Source organism: Ceratotherium simum, chromosome 17, assembly GCF_057802395.1.
Source record: "Ceratotherium simum simum isolate JZ-2026a chromosome 17, ASM5780239v1, whole genome shotgun sequence".
NCBI classification, from domain to species: Eukaryota; Metazoa; Chordata; class Mammalia; order Perissodactyla; family Rhinocerotidae; genus Ceratotherium; species Ceratotherium simum.
This window is the reverse complement of record NC_141916.1, coordinates 59,356,013-59,377,294: the sequence shown is the minus strand read 5'-3', so window position 1 is coordinate 59,377,294 and position 21,282 is coordinate 59,356,013. Positions and strand designations below refer to the sequence as shown.

The 21,282-nt window shown below is 43.4% G+C and overlaps 1 protein-coding gene across 4 annotated transcripts in view; it reads right to left on the bottom strand.

Annotated features, from left to right (window-relative positions):
- Positions 1-21,282, bottom strand: part of WNT5B (Wnt family member 5B) — a 101,464-nt gene that overhangs the window by 52,960 nt on the left and 27,222 nt on the right. For 2 of the 4 annotated variants that reach the window (XM_087442961.1, XM_087442962.1), the window contains exon 2: positions 5,052-5,181. The exons of 1 other annotated variant lie outside the window; for it this stretch is intronic. In XM_087442961.1, the coding sequence (XP_087299087.1) occupies positions 5,052-5,181 (130 nt within the window). Of the gene's footprint in view, positions 1-5,051; positions 5,294-21,282 lie in introns of those variants that run through there. One more of the 4 variants, XM_087442966.1, reaches the window with a different exon arrangement.

Here is a 21,282-nt window from a genome sequence, read left to right as displayed (position 1 = left end):
TTTTCCTGTTTTTCAGGGATTGCTCTGATTTTGCCTGGTGGAGTTGCCTGTACCAACCCAGAACATTTGGTACTGTATAAAGCTGAGTCTTCCAGTTAAGGTGCAAGAGAAAATAAGAGATCTTAACTGCACAGCACTAGAGTAGGGTATGTTAAGCATCCCCCCAAATAAAACAAAATAGAAGTGGAATTCCTCTGCCTGTGTTTGTTAACCCAGAAAAGTGTACATATTTTCTTTAAAAAAACAGGACAAGTTTTTATCTCATTACCCTTCCACTTTAATTTTCTAAGGGACAAATGCCAATATCCTTGTAAGTTTGCTTTTATTTGTGATAGTGGAAAGTAGTCTCAATTACAGAGAAGAGAAGAATGAGGTCTTCTGTGGCAGCAGCAAAGAAACCCAGGTGAGAGGTGCTAGGGATGTGAGTGGGATCTGCTGGAAGAATTGTCATAACGCAGTGCTCAATTTCTCTATCTCAAAATTTTTGTTTACCAAATCTGGCAGATATTGTACATTTAATTTTATAAATGAGGAAAGAGGCTTGACAAGTGAAAAGATCCTGTCCAGGTGGTGCGAGGAGTCAGTATCAGCACCGAGGCTGCTCCAGACTGTCAAGACCACAGCAGAGAGCGATCGGCGTGCAAGTAGCTCTGACTTTTCCCAGAGACGTGACCAAGCAGCACCCTGACCTCTCGCTTCAGAAAGGTGCTAAACTAGAGCATGTTATTTTCATTTGGAGTAAAAAAAACCCCAAATGCTGAAAGTTATTATTACTATTTAATGAGCATTAAATTATGCAAACTCAGTTTATGTTCTGCAAGCATTACATACAGGGTTATTCAAGAAGCTGAAAAAGTAGTGCAAGTTGGTAAATGGGCTACGGGGTACCGAAGTAGCTAGTAGTGTCAAATCTGTCACCTGTTGTCCTCGAGGATTTGAGCCAGTTTCAAAAACACTGCTTTGTCACAAATAGTAATATGAAGTACAAACGCTGGAAGTCTGTGCTTGTGACAGCCTCAAAGCTAAGAACTTACATAAATTAACATGTTTACAAATGTCTGTCACAGTGTCCTTTCATAAAGTAGAATCGGGTTGCAGGAATACTAGCTATTTTCTCTTTATCCAAGAATAAAAAGGGTTGACTTCACAGATGTTTTAGTTACAAATCCCTCTTGTCCAGAAAGAGTAAAAGGGTCTAATTTGTTAATATCAGGCACTCTCTTATGTTTATTACTCCTCAATTTATGTAATCCACACTCCAGAAGGATCAGGCCTAGCACACAGCCGACTGTCAATGATTACTACTCATATCGTGGATCTAAGTTACTAAACTGGACTGTGGGAAAACAGTTCTCGGAGACCAGATTAACTTTTTTATAAATAGTATGGAATCATTCAATATGGCTTGGAAAGCATTGTTTTCCTCATCTAAGAGGAATGTGAAAATATTTACTACAAAGGTACATAACAATATTTCTCCTGAGGAAATCTTTACCCCAAACTGGCATTTTTATGTACACATTTGTGTAGGAATAGCTGCCTGTTTCCATTTTGGTCTCTAAATAGGGAAGAACCAAAAAAATTAGTCCTGATATTCCTTAGAATCTTTAGTAAAATCACCAAGGCTAAAATTGGACAGATGGGTAAAAAAAGGGAGGAAGTGCAACAGTTAAGCCCCTCAAATTCTTAATGTTCTTGGATGGAAGACAACCTAATAAGAGTCTTCCATTTTCACTACAGTGTTTGAAAGCTGAGCTTCATAACTCAAAAGCCCACTGCTGTGAACTACCAAGAAAAAAGGACCAGTAGATGTGTCTTATGCAAACAATATGAAAATGACAAAATTAAAGTGACAATTTCTAGTTCTTCTAGTTCATTTCAAATGCATAAAATTTAGACAGAGTCTTTCAGGAATCTGTAAACACAGCATGGCCATGTTCTGTGGTCTCCTGAACTTTATGAAGCTTGTAGCTTGCTGTTGTAGGAAGCAGAGAAGCCTTCACGTCTCCTGGCCTGGAACAGACAGATGGCTGGCTCCTCCAGCCCTGGCTCACGTCTGCACACTGGAGCCACATGCCCTGCCACTGTGCTCAGAATCAACTGGCGACAATCAGAACAGTGTGACCCAAAGGAAGGCCGCTGGCCTATCTTTTTGCCACACACATGGGTCTCGTTTCCAATGGAATCACAAGAGGAACTGCAGAAATTTACTATAGTAAGGACGACACAGGACTTAGCAGCAAACAGCCTCATCGCTGCTTACTTTAGAAATAAAAATGTGTATATGCAAATTAGGAGCTAGAAGTCAAGCACTACACTTCACTGAAAGGCAGGGGTGGGAAATCATTTTTGTCTCCTTCTGGATTGTTCTTTCTTTGACCCCCCCCCCAAAAAAAAAAACCTCTCCCACCAACTGACGCAATCTACCCTCCCCACTGTGATGCAGCTACGAATCATGTCCACACCAGATTAGGTAGCTAGGAGTCTGACCCTGTGTTTTCCTTTACCCAAAGTTTAAGATGACTTCAGGATCCACTAAAAGGCAGAAAAAGTATGGTTAATGCAAAACTCTATAAATACTTGTTTTCCAGTGTGGAAGATGGAAAGTGGAAAGAGATGTCTTTACCCACCAAGTCTGCACGCCCCGTGGGTGGTCAGCAGGCGGCAGCATTGTCTGTGAGTTGGAGGCTATTTCCAGCGGGAACCACGACCTCCTCCCCTCTGACAAATGCCCTCTGGTCAGCCCCCACCCCTCCAAAGAATTCCCCCAGGGCATAAGAGTTGACAAGAGAGGAATCTCACGTGGCCAAAAGATAAAATGAAATTTTAAAATAGTGAAACGGCTCAAAGGAGCCCCAGGTGCTAGCATTTGGTTTTTGGACGAGGTAACCCATGTGACCTCCTCATGAATGTTCCTGATTTAGTTCCAGCTCTTTGCCTGGAGGCTGTGGAAATCAAACCTCAACTTCTAATTTTCCGTAAAGACCATTTCATACAAATCCTGTTAGATTGCCATATTTGGGAAGTTTGGGAGAACCATTGGGGAAAAATTTTACAATCATATATGGAGATATCAATTTTAACAGCAAAAGTACTAGCTTTTTTTATTACAAAAAAAAAAAATAGAAAGTATACTGCCTGTGATGAAAAATTCTAGAGATCTTTTAAGGAAAAACAAAAATATTTTTAAATTTTTAGGAGTATCTATTTTTATTTTTTTATTATTAAAATGAGAATCTTTATTGCCCAGATGAAGACATCTTCATAGAATCTAAAGGAGTCTATGAAACTGAAAATGATTAAGAGCCCTGATAAAGAAGTAAGGCTGCTCACATACCTAAATTCCTCCCCTGGAAAACAGACATTAGGAAAAGGTAGCAGAAATTAAAACAAAGAGAAAGAACTTCCAAGCCAATTTGGCTGGATTCCATAAAATACCACAATAAGGGACAGGCTGAGGGCAGGAGAGGCCTGGGGCTCTGGCCCTCATGGCACTCCATAGTATGGCCTCAGGAAGTCAAAGCATGGGTCTGAAGGGTAGTTGGTGCAAATGTGGAATAAACACGTAGAAGGTGGAAGGTGGAAATCCCCTGTGGCTACTTCTACCAAGCTGAGTAAGCGGATGAGGCACAGCTTATTAACTTGGTAATACAGAGGTCATTTTTGGTTAGAGAATGAGACAAAAGAAAAGAAAAGCTTCTGGAACTCAGGGCCCAGGCATGTAGCAGATTACGATTCCTGGCGCTATCTGTGATGGTCTTATAAAAGAAGAAAAGCTCCCCATGCAGCTTTATGGACACCGTAGCTGAAATATGCCCTTGTTAGTGACCATACCAAATGAATACAGATCCAGGGAAAACAACCAAATAGGAAAAGGAGTGGTAGCAGAAAGAAAAGAGACCAAGTATCACTCCACACAAAGCTGAGGAGAAAACGGCAGGCTGAGGAGCCAGGATAATAAAGACACATGAAATTATTTTATTTTCATTTTTTTTTGTGAGGAAGATCAGCCCTGAGCTAACATCCGTGCTAATCCTCCTCTTTTTGCTGAGGAAGACCGGCTCTGAGCTAACATCTATTGTCAATCCTCCTCCTTTTTTTTCCCCCCCCACAAAGCCCCAGTAGATAGCTGTATGTCGCAGCTGCACATCCTTCTAGTTGCTGTATGTGGGACGCGGCCTCAGCATGGCCGGAGAAGCGGTGCGTCGGTGCACGCCCAGGATCCGAACCTGGGCCGCCAGTAGCGGAGCGCGCGCACTTAACCGCTAAGCCATGGGGCCGGCCCTCATTACATGAAATTAAATGAGAGAAAGTATAAACTATTTAAGGACTAGCAGTTCCTAGAGGTGGTCGTTGGGATGAACTAGGAGGGTTGCTCTTTGATCTGCAGTCTCCAAGGACAGCTTTCCTGGGCTAGCACATGATTCCAAGAAGATAGGCCCTCTCTCTGGTTGTTTGAATCTGATTTGAAACAACAATTCCAACTAATAGGTCACCAAGCTGCCCTGAGGTGAACCTGTCACTGAGGAGATGGATGTACGGTGACAGCGTCACACACCTGAAAATGTCCTACTCAGAGACAAGCTGTTACTGCCCCACCCTCCTCGGCCATCATCGTCTCTAGCCATGTGTTCATGGCAGTCAGGAAGAATGTTGTTTTATCTATTATCCCACTTTTACAGGGAGAAATAGAAAACAAGAGTTTCCAGGGCAAGCTGTTGACATCCCTCAACGTGGCCCCTCAGGTAGCAGCTGGCTCCAGTGGCCTGAACACTGCCCATCAACCCCACATGATTCAGGCTTCTACGCTCCATTCTGGCCAAGAAGGTATAGCTGACAGCTCTAGTAATCTCGAGAAGATAGAGTTTCTATTTTAGGTAACTTTCCCCAAATCCTCACCTTAGAAAGTTCCCATGGCACAGTTTGCAAATCCACATAGCCCGGATACTTACTTGCAGACTGGGCAGCCACTGCTACGGCCTTCTTAACCTTCCTCTGTCCTCTTAGTCCCTCCCCCACGAAAAGAAGTGTCCACATAGACATCCATTTACCCTTTCGAGTGATCCAGCACGGCCCCTTCCCTGTTCCTTGATTTCCTGCTGCCTCGTCTGTGGAGACGGTGGAGAGGGGCACGGCGAGTTTTGTGATGGGAGGGTTCCAGGTAACGTGGCTGTGCAGGACCTGTAATGAAGCAAGTCTTATGGCCTCTTACACACCACTGAGCAGGTCTCAAGCATCACCTTGCCATCCTCCCTGATTTGGGTTGCCTTCCCCTTGATGCTGCAGAGTTAAAGCCCCCTCTGCCATTCCCAAGCCTGTTAGCTCCCACTCCTGTGTTCATTCCTACTTCTGCACCTGTCCGGAACTTGCAGAGAAACTAAGGCACTTGTGTGCAAATGGCTGCAAACACCTTCCCACCCTTCCACTAGTGCCAAAAACAAGCCTGCTAATGCTAATCTACCCCTTCACTTGCAGCTCAACAGCTTTTCTCCTTTAAGCCCCTGATAATGGTTTTACTAAAATCCCCTTTTGATGGAAAAAAATCCCAGCTGGACATTTCAGGCCTCAGCACAATGTACAAGTCTGCAGGTCCCTTTCCCTACCTCACAAAGGCCTCTAATCAAGTGGAAAATGTGCTGGAGGCCAGAGGTTTGGGTCTGCAATTATTTTTTAAGGGATTACTAGAGAAGAATAGTGGGCAGCAAGGACCTCCCCCGCTTTGTTTTCCTGCTTTTAGACAGATTGAGCCAGTAGTAGCCGTCCAGATCTCCAAGAACAAGAGCCTCATCTCTCCCTTCCCTAGTGGAAGGATATCATCTTTGAACACCATCACTTGGAAAAGATTTACAGAGTTAGGAAGCAATACGCAGGTCCTATTCTGACCCCATTTAAGCCCTTATTTATAAAACCACTATCAAACAGGATCTCATGTGTGAGGAGAGCACTCATTCATTAACCTCTCACCCTGCTTGGTATGCAGAGGGGAGAGTTCACACCCTGTCCGTACACTGCTAAGATTGGCAGCATTCATTCGGGCTTCCCAGGCTTTGGAGGGCAAGAGGTCATGTTCCCAATCTTGCCAGATATCCTTCTTCTTATTTATATACATTGGCCCTTCCCCTCAACACGAAGCAAATATCCAAAACTCCTAATGCAAGACATGGATAAAAATATAAACTGCAAACCATTTTTATTAGCCTATTTGGAATCTTCGTTTAAAAATGTACACTACAGAAGGGAGTTTGTCTTCTCTGTATATTGTGAAGGACCTTCTTTGATGTCATTTATACATGAATGTTCAGTAAGAATTAATTGATAAAGATGAACATTTCAGCTTGGCCCTAAGATCTCACCATTCTGTTTCAGCATAGAGAGACTGCTCATCCTGTTAAACCTGGGTGGTTAGTATGGATGCAAATACCCAGTAACAAGGAAATGGTCACAAATTCTTAAACTCATTCTGGGATGATCAAGGATTAGGCTGTTCAACTCTGAAAGTCAGAAGTCAGCATATATTTCAAAATAAATACCAGGCTGAGTAATAATTTTCAGGTTCTTTCTTCCAAGTTCCTAAAATACCTTTGGTCAAAAACAACTACAAAAAACAAAACAATAACTCTCATCTGTCTTCATCAGTATAAATGCCTTACTGACATATTTTGCCTTATTGATTTTTCAGTTCTCCCTCAGAAGAACCCTAAACAACTGAGAACTAGAAAGAGAGAAGCACAATTATAACATTTAATATATTACATTTAATACTTAATGAAAATATTGTACTAGTATTTGATGTTGGCCTTCATACTTCTTTGGATGGGTGTTACAGGAAGCGGGGACCATATAGTTTCTCTAAAGAAAGCAAGTAAGGGTGGACCTCTGGAGTCCTCTCCCCAAATAATGACAGAGGCTTGCAGAATCACTTCTGCTAGCTATCAAAATGTTCTGACAGCTTCTTCCAGGAGTGAATAATCTTCACCCCACTTTAGATGTAGATGAACTTCTTTAGAAAGGTGAAGTGATACATTAAGGGCATCAAAGGAGACAGCGGACTGTCTCTAAAGCAGAGCCTTAAGAGGGCTGACTCCTTAAATAAAGAGCAAGTCCTGAGATAAGTCTGCCTTCCAGGGAGAGTTGTTCTAAAGCTTCCTCTCTTGGATTCACTTCCTGAATCACTACTCAGAATGCCCCTTTACTTCTTTCCTTGGCCTAGCACCATTATTTTGGTATTCATCAATATTCTTATACTTCTCTGTCCTTTTAACATACTATATTGAACAAAATATCAGTTGTTTCAGAAGTCGCTCTTCCTACTAAAACCAGCTTAGGGAAGAGTAAAATAGCAATTTGGAAACAATACTTTGATAAAATAGTTGACAACAATGCATCTCAGATTTTTCAGGGCAGTTGAAAATTTTAGTACTTCGAAATATAAACATCTTTCAGCCTCTCATTAGATCACAAAAGTATCTAAAAACCAACTTAAGACCAACTTTCTTAATTTTCCATTCAAAGAACAAGACCAACATAATTAGAATTAAGAAGTACAAAGTATGGGCTTTCAAAGTAACAGAGAAAATTTTGGTCAAGGTCTAAAGAGAGAAAGAAATGATATCTTGAGTTTGAAATGCTATTGGTCCAAAGTTCATTGTGTCTAACCGGCATACGTACAACAGTTGGGAATTCCCTTGAATCCACGAAGAAGACAGGAACTATTACTTCTCCAGATCGCACCAGGTGGGGGAACCTACAGGAAGAAATGGAGCCTCACTTCTCTATGCTATTTTCTCTAGCTCCTTCTCTCATGGTCTTTATAACCGAGGTCTGCACCTAAGTCCTGCTCAAATTGTCTCTGTTGTATTGTTTTATATTTCTAAAATTCTCTCTGTTCACTCATTTTCCATCATAGGGGCACACATATCATCGGGTTCACCTAACTCTCTAAACCACTATCTTCTTGCCTAACAATCTCAATTCAGCATCTGCAGACCCTGCTTGGGATGGCTGCACTCCTGACTTTGTGGCTCTCTGCTTCCCCTGCTATGCCCCCAAACCCATCCCCGGCATCTCCCAATAGCCATGGAACTTTCCAGAATCATCCAAACTCGTGGTGGCCAGATGAGTGATAACTGCCATTATGGTATTTGATTGGCAATCTCTACATTACAGTTTTAAAATATTATTCTTACTAAAATATGCCTGCCTATTTAAGGCTGCTCTTAAAAGTGATACATAAATCCTTATTTTTAAAAATCCTTATTTAAAAAATTGTCCAGGGCCAGCCCCGTGGCGTAGCAGTTAAGTATGTGCACTCTGCTGCTGGTGGCCCAGGTTCGGATCCCGGGCGCACAGTGATGCACTGCTTGTCAGGCCATGCTGTGGTGGCGTCCCGTATAAAGTAGAGGAGGATGGGCATGGATGTTAGCTCAGGGCCAGTCCTCCTCAGCAAAAAGAGGAGGATTGGCATGGATGTTAGCTCAGGGCTGATCTTCCTCACACAAAAAAAATTGTCCAGAATAGAAAAATTTGGATGATAAGGCAAAGTTGCCCTTCAATCCTCATCTGATGCCACTTCCCTCCCCTGAGGTCCCCCAGCTGACAGAGTGGGCTGTCTCCTTTTGGACCCAGCTCCAGCTTTCAGAGTTACCAATAGTAGTGAGGTGACAAATGCCCCAAATTTGGGTCTGATAGAGAATCTTATTCCTAATTTGTATAAGATCTTGAAATTAAGCATTTGTCACCACAGGTTAAGGCCCCAAAGGGTCTATGGTAATGAAGCAACATTAAAAATATCTCTCCCCAGGTCTCATGCTTAAGAATCTCTTCAAGTTCCTCTCTGGGAATTATTATGAGTTTATCTACATAGTGCTGACAGTCAAATGGCAGGACTGATAACGCTCGTGCTTGGTTTTATCAGTTATAGAGCTAAAAGTACTTTCAGAGCCTATAAAAATGCTAACAGATATTCCTTCTGACCAACCCATCACAGCACACCTTCACAATCACAAGATCCGTCTGGTTTATTGGGATTAATTGCTAACTAATAGTTAAAATGCTAGCGTTTATGAATGACTTTTTAAAAATACGAATTAGTGTGGATTCAAGGCTATCTTTTACTTAGTAAATATTTCTTTGGCAGTTATTATAGGCGGGAGTCCTGTGCCAAGGGCTGGGGGTACAGAGCAATGTCTCACACTTTCTTGTATGGAGGTCTGCTTTCTTGAGTGGCAGAGAAAGAAATGGAGTTTCACTGGGAACTGCTCCCAACCCACAGCTGATTTATCTATGCCGCAGCCTGTAATTTGGATATGCCCACGCGAGTGTGTCTCATGTGTGTTTTAGGGAAAAAAAAAAAGCTGGGGGTTGCTGCTTCACAGAATTCACTTCAGACTCTCAGCGCAGGAGGGAGCCAGAGCCAGCCAGTGGTGAATAAGGAGGAAGAACCAAGGTTAGACACATACCACACGAAATTCCCTCTAACTGCCCGAGGGGCAGCCTCCTGGTCCGTGCCTGAACTGCTGTCCTCTTGCCTCATCCCCCACTCCTCCAGCTGCCCTCCATGTCAGTTTCAACATGATCTCACTGGTACAGAAATATTGAGTGAGGGGCTAAATGAGCACACAATGGCCCACCCCCAGGCCCCGTCACTGGAACTGCCCCCTGCCTTTCGCTTGGGTCAGCTTAGCCAGCCTGGACTTGATCAGCGTAGCACAAGCTAGAATGTGTCCAGGGGAGGTCAAGCCAAACCAGGTCCTTGATTTAAATGACCATTTGAATTATTCCCTGCTTCATCTCTAGTAATTTTGTTTTATTAGAGAGAGCATTTGTGAGAAGAAAAGGAAATATTTGTTTTCCTCTTGCTATTCAAAGCTAGTTAAATGTAAATAGAAAAAACCTGTTGGGCTGTGTTGAGGCATTGTGTACAATTTGTCATGTGCATCTCCGTGTTGACGCAAACACACGTGCCGGTGGGCTTCACAAGCAAGGGGAAGCTCTCCTGAGCTGCTTCCTCAGGACAGGACCTTGTCTACCCAAGATCCTGCAGAGGAAGAAAGTTGAGAGTCTGTGCCCAACCTGCATACCACTTTGTAATAATTCCCCAGGATCCAAGCACAGACAGTTCCCCAAAACACTGCCACAGAGACGGTACCCCTCCCGTCACTCTTCCTCTAACGCGCACATAAAAACTGATTGCACACACTCCTCTCGCCCTTCTCCTCCCCAGCAACCACCAGGTGCCTTCGTAAACTCCCATGACCGTCAGCTCCAGACACTGACCCGGCATGGACAGGAGCCAACAGCAACTCCAGGGGCAAGGATCACAGTGTGCTTGGGGGCGGAGAGGGTCGACTCCACTCCCAGAGGCCTACATGGGCTTCAGACACAGGCTTGTTGAAGCTGTGAGCACAGGATTCTCACTGACCAATGAGGAGGAGGACTTTTTCCCCAGGGGATCCTGAGCGGCACAGTGTTAGTGTTTATTCAAAGTACCATTAATGCCAGCCATGCACAAAGCTCTATTGCTGTGGCTGGCATGTTCAAGACCAGAGGTAGACAGACAGACAGACAGACGGACAGACAGATAGTTGGAAATACTTTCTTTTTGTTCAACTCTTAATCAGCATCTCCTGAGAAGCCGAACTACTTTTATCTCAAAGTGAAATAAAGGAAACCCCGTGAGCAAAGGAGGATAAAGCTGTGGGGGAGCTTTATTTTTATTTTAATTGAAATTTTTTTCTCCCTTGGAGTTTTGTTTATCTGTCCATATATGTCCAAAGAAAATATTATTCTTTGAGTCCAGAGTGTGCTCACATTTGTTTGTACAGATTTTTAAGGGCAAATAAAAGATAAGCAGGGATACTTTTGATACTTACTGTTGTCTTTAGATGATGTGTTTAGATCTTTCCCATCTAGTTCAGGAGCAATTTGTTTATCATTACTGGCCAAAACGTACTTTTGAAATACACTATTAAGTTCACGAAAGATAACTTGTAAAAGAAAGCCCCTAACTTTTCTAATGAACTCCTACCAAAACCTTTTCAATAGCCATAATAATGCTCACACTATACTAAAATCACATCAGGACACCAGGGACTGCGAGCAGATCAAGTCTCTAGGTAAGGCAGGATCCTGCTGACGGCACACTGGCATGGCCGTGTCCCCAAAGCTTTCTGCCCACATCCAACCATTAAAGCAAGCCCTAGGCAGGACTGCAAAGCTTCATGTGGTTCATCATCACTGATGCTCTGGGATCTCTGAGGCCCTGAATTTCAGATCCCTCAGAAGGTTCTGAAGACTCCTTTAGCTAACTCGTTGGGGTGGCCCTCATCAGCTCTCACTTGCGCTCACTGTCCCTGCTTCCTAAGGTGCTCCTCTGTGACCAGCCTTAACTTACTCCAGCTTCTCACTCACACCACTGTTTCTCCAGATGTGGTCTTTGGATGACCTACATAAGAATCACCTGGGTACTTGCCAAAAATGCGTTTTTCAGGAGGAGGGGTTCACAACCTCTCTACTCTATCCTGAGAGATTTCTTCCTAAAAATGTAATCAGAGCATATTGCTGTGCTGCTCAGAAACCTCCACCAGCTTCCTGCTGCATCAACCACAGTCCCAACTCCTGACCACAGTACTGCAAGCCTGCAGGGCCCCAGTTACTCTTCAAGCGCCATGGCCGTCCAGACCTCATCCCCCTGAATCCCAGCCTCTTATTCTGGACACAAACAGCCCTCTCACTCTTGTGTGACCTTGTGTATGTGTATGTTGTACCCTCAGGCCTTGAATGTTCTTTCCTCCCTGTTTGATTGGAGAATCTTCCTCACCCTTCAAGGCCTGGCTCAAATGAACTTCGTAAAACCTTCTATTACTTTCTCCTCTTTGTCCCCACAACGTGTTCTCTGAGGCTCCAGTATTAGCACTTCTGCCACTGATTGTAATATCTTCTTTGCATTATTCCCTCTCCCTAGAAGGATCTCCTAGTCACGGATGGTCGGGGTGGCATTCAATTGACAAGTATGAAAGGCTGTACTGAGTTTCTACCAGGTGCCCAGCTCTGTGCTAGGGACTGAGGACACGGCAATGGACAAACCTTGGTTCCAGTCTCACAAACCTTATAGCCTTATGGGGAAGAGAAACAGTTAGTAAGTAATTACCATAATGTGTGATGAATGTTTTGATAGGAAAAGTACCTAGTGCAGGGTTGGGGTGAGGAACCCAAACCAAGAGGACTTTACCTGGCCTAGGGGTCAGAGAATGCCTCTCAGACAATGCCAAAGCACTGCTGCCCACACACTCGGAGGCTCTGAACAAATTTACCTAAGTGAAGTGTCACTTAAATGAGGATGATCCTCAAATGTTCAGCCCAGACCTCTGGACCCACAGGCCCAACTATTATTAGACACTTCTATTCTGTATCCCACAGATATCTCAACCCAACCCATCTAAAACTAAACGTCTTCCCTCTCAAACCTACTCCACTTCCCCAAATAATCTACAGCCTCCATAAAGGCACCACCTGGTTGGCCAAACAATAAACCTGGGAGTTATGTATGATTCCTCCCTCTCTCTCCTTAAACCATATGCCCAACCAGAGCATCCTAGCCTGTCAATTCTGCTTTCTAGATTCAGAGTGCTTTACCCTCCTCTCCATCCCCCCACCACTGTCCTAAGTTAATCTTCATCATTTGTAACATCTAAAAGTGATTTTTCTAATATACAAATCTGATTCTATCACTTCCTTGGTCACAATTCTCCAATGGTTCCTTCTTGTCCATAGGTTAAAATCTAAATTCTGTTGCCCACCATCCAAGGCCCTTGGTGATCTGGCCCCCTCCTTTCCTCTCCACTGCTCCCTGCCCCCAGCCTGTATGTGCTGGCAGCACTGAGCCCCTGCAGTTGTGGTTGCTCCATGGCACATCCTCTCACACCCTGGCCTGTGCACAGGAATGCGGCAGGACCCCTGGACTTGGTGGTCCAGTGCAAGGGACTTTGTGAAGTACCAGGTGGGCTGAGACCGAAGGACAGTTGAGGGTGCCTGGTGCATCTTACTTGGTAACCAAAAAAGCCAAAAGTATAATGAATAGTGTTTTGATAAGATCAAAATGTTCCTGCATTGAAAGAGGCACATTATTTGTATTAAAATGTTCCCTGCATCAGATTGCAAAGGTGGAAGAAGAGACTTTTCGGGATGAAGAAAAGTTCTGTATCTTGATTGTGGTGGTGATTTCATGGAGGTATAGATTTGTCAAAACTCACCAAACTGTATTCTTTAAATGCATGCAATTTGTTGCACATATAAATTATATCTCAATCAAGTTGTTATGAAAATGTCTCCTCTGTGAAGACTAACTGTTGCATGAATTGTCAAACGCTCACCTAAAATGTTCTCTCTCTGCCTACCTGCCTGTCACCTCTCCTTTTTTCTTCACTACCTCCATGAAGCCATTCTTGACTCCCCCAGGCAAACTTGGGTGTCATTTCTCTTGTCCCCCACAGTTTTAGTCATCCCTTCCCGTCCTTGATGCTGAGGTCTCTGAAATCCCCTTGATAGAAGAACTGGCAGTTAAGGAACTTAAGACTTTATAGAAATGATAGGCTTGCGGTGGAGAGGTCTCAAGTGATGAAAGCACAGGAACTGTCTTGTCATTTTGGTAGCCCCTGCACTCAGGAAAGTGCTTCGTATATAGTAGGAGTTCAATAAATATCTGAGGAACAAGTGGAGTAGACAATAATACTCTACATTAGGCTCAAGTGATTCTTACTTGAAGAAGACAGATGGAGCTATTGTCTGCCATGGCAATGACTGCCAATGGGATTTGCGGTCTCACTTGCACTTACCTTGCTAGTGAGGACTGTATTAAAAACCCAGATTTATTAAAAAGTCACTCTTTGATAACTGCTGTGTCCCTGACCCAAGGTAACCATTTCAAAGTCAAAGAAACAACATACATGATTAGAATATTTCAAGTATCTTTTTTAAAGCATTATTTGAGTTCATGCAATCGATGGGCTATGTTGCTTAAGCTTTGCTCATTAAAAAAAGTAAGTGTCCACAACTGCTACCATACAAAAACCCACTTTTGGAGCTATATACAAGTGTATCTAAAACCTAAGATACACAGGGGCCGGCCCGGTGGCGCAGCAGTTAAGTTCATGTGCTCCGCTTTGGCTGCCCGGGGTTCGCGGGTTCAGATCCTGGGTGCGGACCTGTGCACCGCTCATCAAGCCACTGAGGCGGCGTCCCACACAGAGCAACTGGAAGGAGGTACAACTATGCCATACAACTATCTACTGGGGCTTTGGGGAGAAAAAAGGAAACAAGGAGGAAGATTGGCAACAGATGTTAGCTCAGGGCCAAACTTCAAGAAAAAAAAAAAAAAACCTAAGATACACACAAGATAAAACAGTTACTGAAGGACCATCCAGTCAAATGGTCATAGCAATAACTGATTACTAATGATACACAAATGCCACACAGGGAGAGGACTACTAACAATAATGGCATATTTAACTTGCCCTTGTCTTGCAGTGATCTCTCACCCAAGACTCAGCAGACAAGGGTAAGAGGAGCCGGACTCTACGACAACCCTGCGGTCTGTGCTGTGGCCCTGCCATCATGACTTCCCCCATCATTACCACAGCCACTTGGGAAACCCCAAAGGGATAAAAATCAAGAGAGACAGAGGAAAATTAATAGCATTTGTTCTCCATGATCATATCATCAAAGATTTATTGAACATTTACTGTATGCTCGGACTAAAACAGGCAAAAATGGTCAAGAAACTTGAGTTCTATTCTGCTTTGCTCATTCAGTCCTTGGCTTAACTTGATTGACCTTCTCTTGCCTCACTTTTTTCACTTGTAACTCCAGACAAGATGCTAGACTTAGTCTTCGCCGGTAGATCCAGGAAAGACTCTAGGAATCACAGAGTGAAATAAACTTCAGTTCAGCAAGGATGTGCTGCGAGTGTGGAGCGTGCAGCTGGTGACGCCCACATCCCCTCACCTCCACCACTTCAGGGCACAGGAGCCCACCTGCTAACTGCCAGACCCTGCATTTCTTTGCAGAGCCCTCTTTGCCCATCCTGGTAGGAATTAAACAATGAGAATTAATGCTCCTTGCGACAGCCCTCAGCCAGTGACTGATAGGAGGTGGGGTAGAACCACTCCAGCCCCTGGGGCGTGTGTTCTACCCTGGCTGAGTTCCCCAGCGGGTTCAACCCCAAAGCCCCCAGTGGTAACCGGCTTGGCAACGCACCCTTTACTGGCTGCCTTCCCTTCTCAGTCTCACTCTCCCACTCCCTGACCAGAAGTTCCCTCACCTCACAAATAATCTACACAAACAACTGCTGTCTTTCCTCACCTTAGAAAGGAAAGAAAATGAAAAGGAGAAAAAAGATGAGGTAAGACAAAGAGATAGGATGAATTTAAGCTAGCTCATTCCTTTTACTTCACACACAGTCTCCATAAATACACATACATATGCATACAAAGATAACACTGACTATATTAGCATGTGTAGCGATAAAGATGCACCCATCTTCTCCTTTCGGTTCTGTAAGAACTTTAATGTATTCTCTACACAGCACCCTTACAAAAATGTTTTTAAGATTATTATTAGATTATTAAAGATAATTATTAAAAGTTATTCTTGATGTCCCAGGACTATACTTTGTGCTGCCCAGTCCAAAGTGACCTCAAAGAAGCAGAGTTTAATTATATATGTATGTATATGTGTGTATATATCTATATGTGTATGTGTGTGTGTGTATACATATATGTAAAACAATGATATATGTAATGATGATGTATATTTCTGAGAAAGAAAACTATGATTACACAGCGATAGCTGGACACACAAAGAATTCACAACTCCCCAAAGAAAATGCATCTGGATGACCTGCCTAGCAATTCCCCCCTGAGATATAGGAATGTCTCCATATTTCATTCCCTGTTGCTGCCCTGAAACAGTTTCAATCACTTGACAAATCATTATCATTCATTAATAACGTTTACTGAGCGCCCATATGTGAAAGAAATTCACTACACATTTCACAGATGCAATTCCTTTCCCCAAGGACTTTTCATTCTAATGCAAACAATATAGAATATATGTCTTCCTTTTACATCTTCTGTTTGGGTTTCTTGTTGTGTCTTTCTCTCTCTTTGGTCCAGAGGAATAATTTCCTGGTTTTATAAACTAAGTTGGATCATTTCACTTCCGTGAGTCAGGGAATACTTTATGAAAGAGTAAAGATTTACAGAGGACAGGGGATAAGAGATGAAGGAAGCTGAGGGGAAGCACACTCAACTGGCTGACCCGTGATGGCTGCGCCTCCTCAGCATGGAAGAAGATTCCTGGCTGTGGGTCACCTTATGCAAGGATCAAGGAATAATCACTGGGGACAAAAGGAGCACACGACAAGAAGAGGTCAACTGACAACAAGCCAATGTTGTCCCATCAGCACTGTTCTCAACGCCTCATCTCAAATTACTTTGTCAATTTGATGGGACCAAATTCTCTCGGTCCCCATTTCAGAGCCACAGAGACTGAATTCTGTACTATATACACTTTAGGAAGTCTGGAGAGGTGGAATCTAATTTTCTCTTCCAAAGCTCTCTATCAGGCCTGCCTTAGTTCAGCTATGATGGCCAAGGTGTTGGAGACCTTTGTCCCTTTTGATTGTTCTAGAAACTGCTAGGGACACTGATAAGAATCCTCTCCCTGCTGCCCAAAAAGACCTTCTGGTTTGGATTCTGGTATAAGGGTCCCAAGGCATGAGCTTCCCTACATTCTGAATCTGGTGAACTTGGACTTTTGGTGTAGGCAGGCTTCCTAAAAATATGATAGTATCATCTGGTGGTGTAGACAATTTGATGGTAAACCTTATATTGAATCATGCAGGTTTAGAGGTAGTGATTATCTAGTTCAGTGGCTTTAAACTTATTTTTTTTAAGAAACAGAACTCTGCTTTTCCACTAAAATCATATGTTGAAGCAAGAGAAATAAAAACATTTATGTAGCTGAAACTTGGGGAAGAGAGGGATCTCCACACTGGCCCCTAAGTAAGAACTGTCTCAAAAACCACTGTCTTGCCCAGTCTCTCCATTTTGTGTGTGTGTGTGTGTGAGGAAGATCAGCCCTGAACTAACATTCATGCTAATCCTCCTCTTTTTGCTGAGGAAGACCGGCTCTGAGCTAACATCTATTGCCAATCCTCCTCCTTTTTTTTTTTTCCCCCAAAGCCCCAGTAGATAGTTGTATGTCATAGCTGCACATCCTTCTAGTTGCTGTATGTGGGACGCGGCCTCAGCATGGCCGGAGCAGCGGTGCATCGGTGCGCGCCTGGGGATCCGAACCCCGGCCGCCAGTAGCTGAGTACGCGCACTTAACCGCTAAGCCAGGGGGCCGGCCCCCAGTCTCTCCATTTTACAGACGAGGAAATGGTACACAGAGAGATCGGGTAAATTGCCCAGGGTTACAGAGCTAGGGACCAATCCAGTTTCCTGATGTGAATCTTGTGCTCTTTCTACTTTGTCACCCTGTTTTGAGAATCTATTCTGAACCTATGGAACTACATGTGGCAATATTGAGCCACAAAAAGTACTGACTCAATGCATTCATTAAAGACTCCCTCCTGTTTATTTCCTGAGAATGAGAAGTTTTTAGTTCTTTGTACCACATTAACTCCAATTGGTAATTTTGCATTCCTCCTGGCAGAAGTAATATAGGTCAGATTCCATTAGACACATATCACTACAATAAAAAAAAATTCAACCCAGCTTATGGTCTACAAACTCCAGTCAGATCTAATCAGCAAGAGTTTAGTGCTATACTACGAAAGAATTTGGACAGTGTTTTGGATTTTACTATAAAACGATTTTGCCTATACTGTATATACTGGCCTCACGTTGGTTGATTCGATAATTCAGACAACAGTTGGCTTCCAAGTCTGTCACCATAAAAGTGGCTGCATATTACAATTCAACACTAGGACATCACTACCCAGACCCCTGAGGAGTTATCCCCACACTTCATTTAGTTTCACCAGGTAGTCAGATATGATATGCAATTTGCTACCCTGTCACAGAGAAGAGGAAAAGAACCACTGGCACTCCCTAGGTCCACCCAAGGCCTCCATGCGGCCCCTCAGGGGGCCCTGTGATTCCAGCTTTGTCAATAAGGAGTCGGGTTATTTACAAGACGAGAGAATTTATTTTAATATGTCCAAAAAAGGGAAGGTAAGTGAGAATTTGATAGAAATGTATGTACATGTTTAAGGAATTCAAGGACATGGAAGTGGGCATGGAAGTAGGATGAGGTAGGGCATCAGATTGAGAGGCTGACACTTCTGTGCAAGAACCTGTGGGGGGGGCCCTCTTACTCATTCCTACACCACTGAGGTTGGGGGAAGGGGTGATGTTGCAGTTTCAGAAAGGATTGGTCACGGAAGCAACAGCAATGAAAAGGAGGCCACAGGAATGAGGAAATCGTCTACATGGAGTATAAATTCAAGGCCAAGATCCAAGTAAAACACGGAATTGGAAAGAAAAAAATAACAGAAACATTTCAGATGACAAAGCTGAAACTCCATCTCTGAGATGTGAGGTCCCCCTCTCAGGCCTGACAGCTAGAATCCGAGCCCTGTCATTTCTAGACCCTGAGTCCCTGACACGCGATGCCTCTGGTACAGACAGAACCCCTCACTGTGCAAGTGATCTGGGCAGGGGACTAGGTGTGTGGGGCCAACTCACATCCCCTACTCAGGTTTCTCAACCATTAGCTTGTATTTGAAACCCGGTATTAGAACAGTTCATGCTGGGACACTCTCTGAACTCTGCTTGCCCTGGTCCTGGCACTTCTACCCTACAAAGGGACAGGAATTTTAATAGCATTGAAAAAACAAGAGAAAGGGGATGAAATACTTGTAAAGCTTTTGGTAGTATTGAGTCATATACATATAAGCATGCAAGTGCTAAGAGTACTGTACGTTCTATAACATACACAATAAAACTTTCAGTACAACAACCTTTTATATTACCTCATGGAGCAGCAAGGCTAAGATAGAGTTGAGAACCAAACAGAAGCCTCTAAACATCTGGGACTTTTGAATACCTTTGCACTATATATTGTTTTGGAGTGACCTACAGCTTTCTGAAGAAAGCTGAGCACTCAGAGCATGTAGACTCTGCAGCACTGTTGAAAGAGCGCTGGGGTTTAAAACACAGTTACACCAATTATTTGCTGTGTGACCTTGGGCATGTCTTCTAACTTCTGGTCCTCAGTTTCCTAATCTGTAAAATGGGAATATGAACACATACTTCATAGGGTTATAGTTGGAATAAATGAAATGAGATGATGTATGCAAAGCACCTACTATAGAGCCTGGTACATAGTAGAGGCTTCATTTCTTCAACCAGTATTAGTTGAGCACCTTACTATATGAAAGCACTGTGCTAGGTGCTGGAGATAGGAGTTAGCACAGACAGACCTAGTACTGTCCTCTTGGAGCTCTCAGTATGTCTAGTCACTGAATAGGAGCACTCACTGTGAGCTGTTTGTCCTGACAGAGGTGTGCCGGTGGTACCACATAGGTTACAAGATAAGAGAGGTACAGACTCTGTTCCTCAACTGCTTAAATCTGATTGAAAAGGTAAGAGAAACCATATAACTGGATGGCTCTGCCACTAATTATGTGACCTTGGGCGAGTCATTTAACAATTTTGGAGCTCAGTTTCCCCGTAAGTAAAATAAGGAGACTGGATTGGATTCGTGGTTCTCAAACTTGACCATGTATCAGCATCTCCTGGAAGAGCTTTTAAAAATACAGATCCCAGGGCCCTACCCCAGACCTGCTGATCAGAATCTCCAAGTGTGGGGCTCAGGGGTCAGCCAGGATTTTTCAAACGTCCGCAAGTGATCAAATGCAGATATTTGGGTCTTGGTCCTTCTGTAAGATCCCTTTGAACAGTCAAGTTCTATGATAAATTACTGTACCAAAAAGCTGAAGCTAAGAGTGCCAGAGAAAAGTCACCAGTAAATGCTATGAGAGTTAGGAAAAGGTGGGAGGCGGTAGCACGGAAGAGGAACTTAAGCTGGGCCTTGGATGAGGACTACAATCTGAATTTGAGGAGACTGAGAAAAGGAACAGTATGAAGAACAGAAGCCAAATATTCGGCCGGAGGACCAAGTGTTTGAATGGGAATGATGGGACATGAGGTTGGCAAGGTAGATTGAGACCAACTTCATTAATTATTTCATTCATTCATTCATTCACTATGTGACCTTATTTGGAAACATGGTCTTCATAGAGATGATCAAGTTAAAATGAGGTCATTAAGGTGGGCCCTAATCCAATATGACTGGTGTCCTTATAAAAAGGGGAAACTTGGACACAGACAGAGATGCGTGGAGGGAAGACTACGTGAAGAGACACAGGGAGAAGGCCTGTGAAGGTGGAGGATCGGAGTGTGCATCTACAAGCCAAGGAATGCCAAAGATGGCCAGTGAACCACCAGAAGCCAGGACAGAGGCATGAACAGATTCTCCCTCACAGGCCTCAGAAGGAACCAATCCTGCTGATGCCTAATTTCAGACTTCTAGCCTCCAGAACTGTGAGACAATAAATTTCTGTTTCTTTAAGCCACACAGTTTGTTGTACTTAGTTACTGCGGCCCTAGGAAACTGATAATGTAATGGCAAAGGGAACAGAGGCAAAAGAACTGTTAGAGATTGTGTATTAGAGGCTTGACGATTCATTTTCTGGATTGTTGCATTAACCAGTAATTGTGTACCTAGATTGGTGCCTGGCACACCTCATTTAGTATCATCCAGGATCAATAAATATTTGCTGAGTAATTAATGAGATGTTGAGGGAAAAAAGAGAGTAAAGATGGATTCTTGGGGAGAATGGTGGGATATGGGAGGAAATGCACATTCAGCCTCAGACACGTAAACTTCTCCAGATGGAGATATCTAGAGGCAGCTGGAACTCAGAAGCGAAACTTGGGAGAAAGTCTGGGCAGAGATTAAGTTTTGGGAATCATCCATATAGAGATAATACACTACACACAGTTACGAAAAATTATATAGGAAAAGAAAAGAGCTAAAGGCAGACTCACCGTAATTTAGGGTCTCAGAAAAGGACCGAGAAAGAAGAGAGGAAATAGACAAGTCTGGTGGCACAAAAGACGAGAGGAGATTTCAAGGAGGACTTAGCTAAAGAGAAATGGAAAAGGAGACACGAGTTTTGACGTATCTCAAGTTATTTTCCTTCCATATAATAAT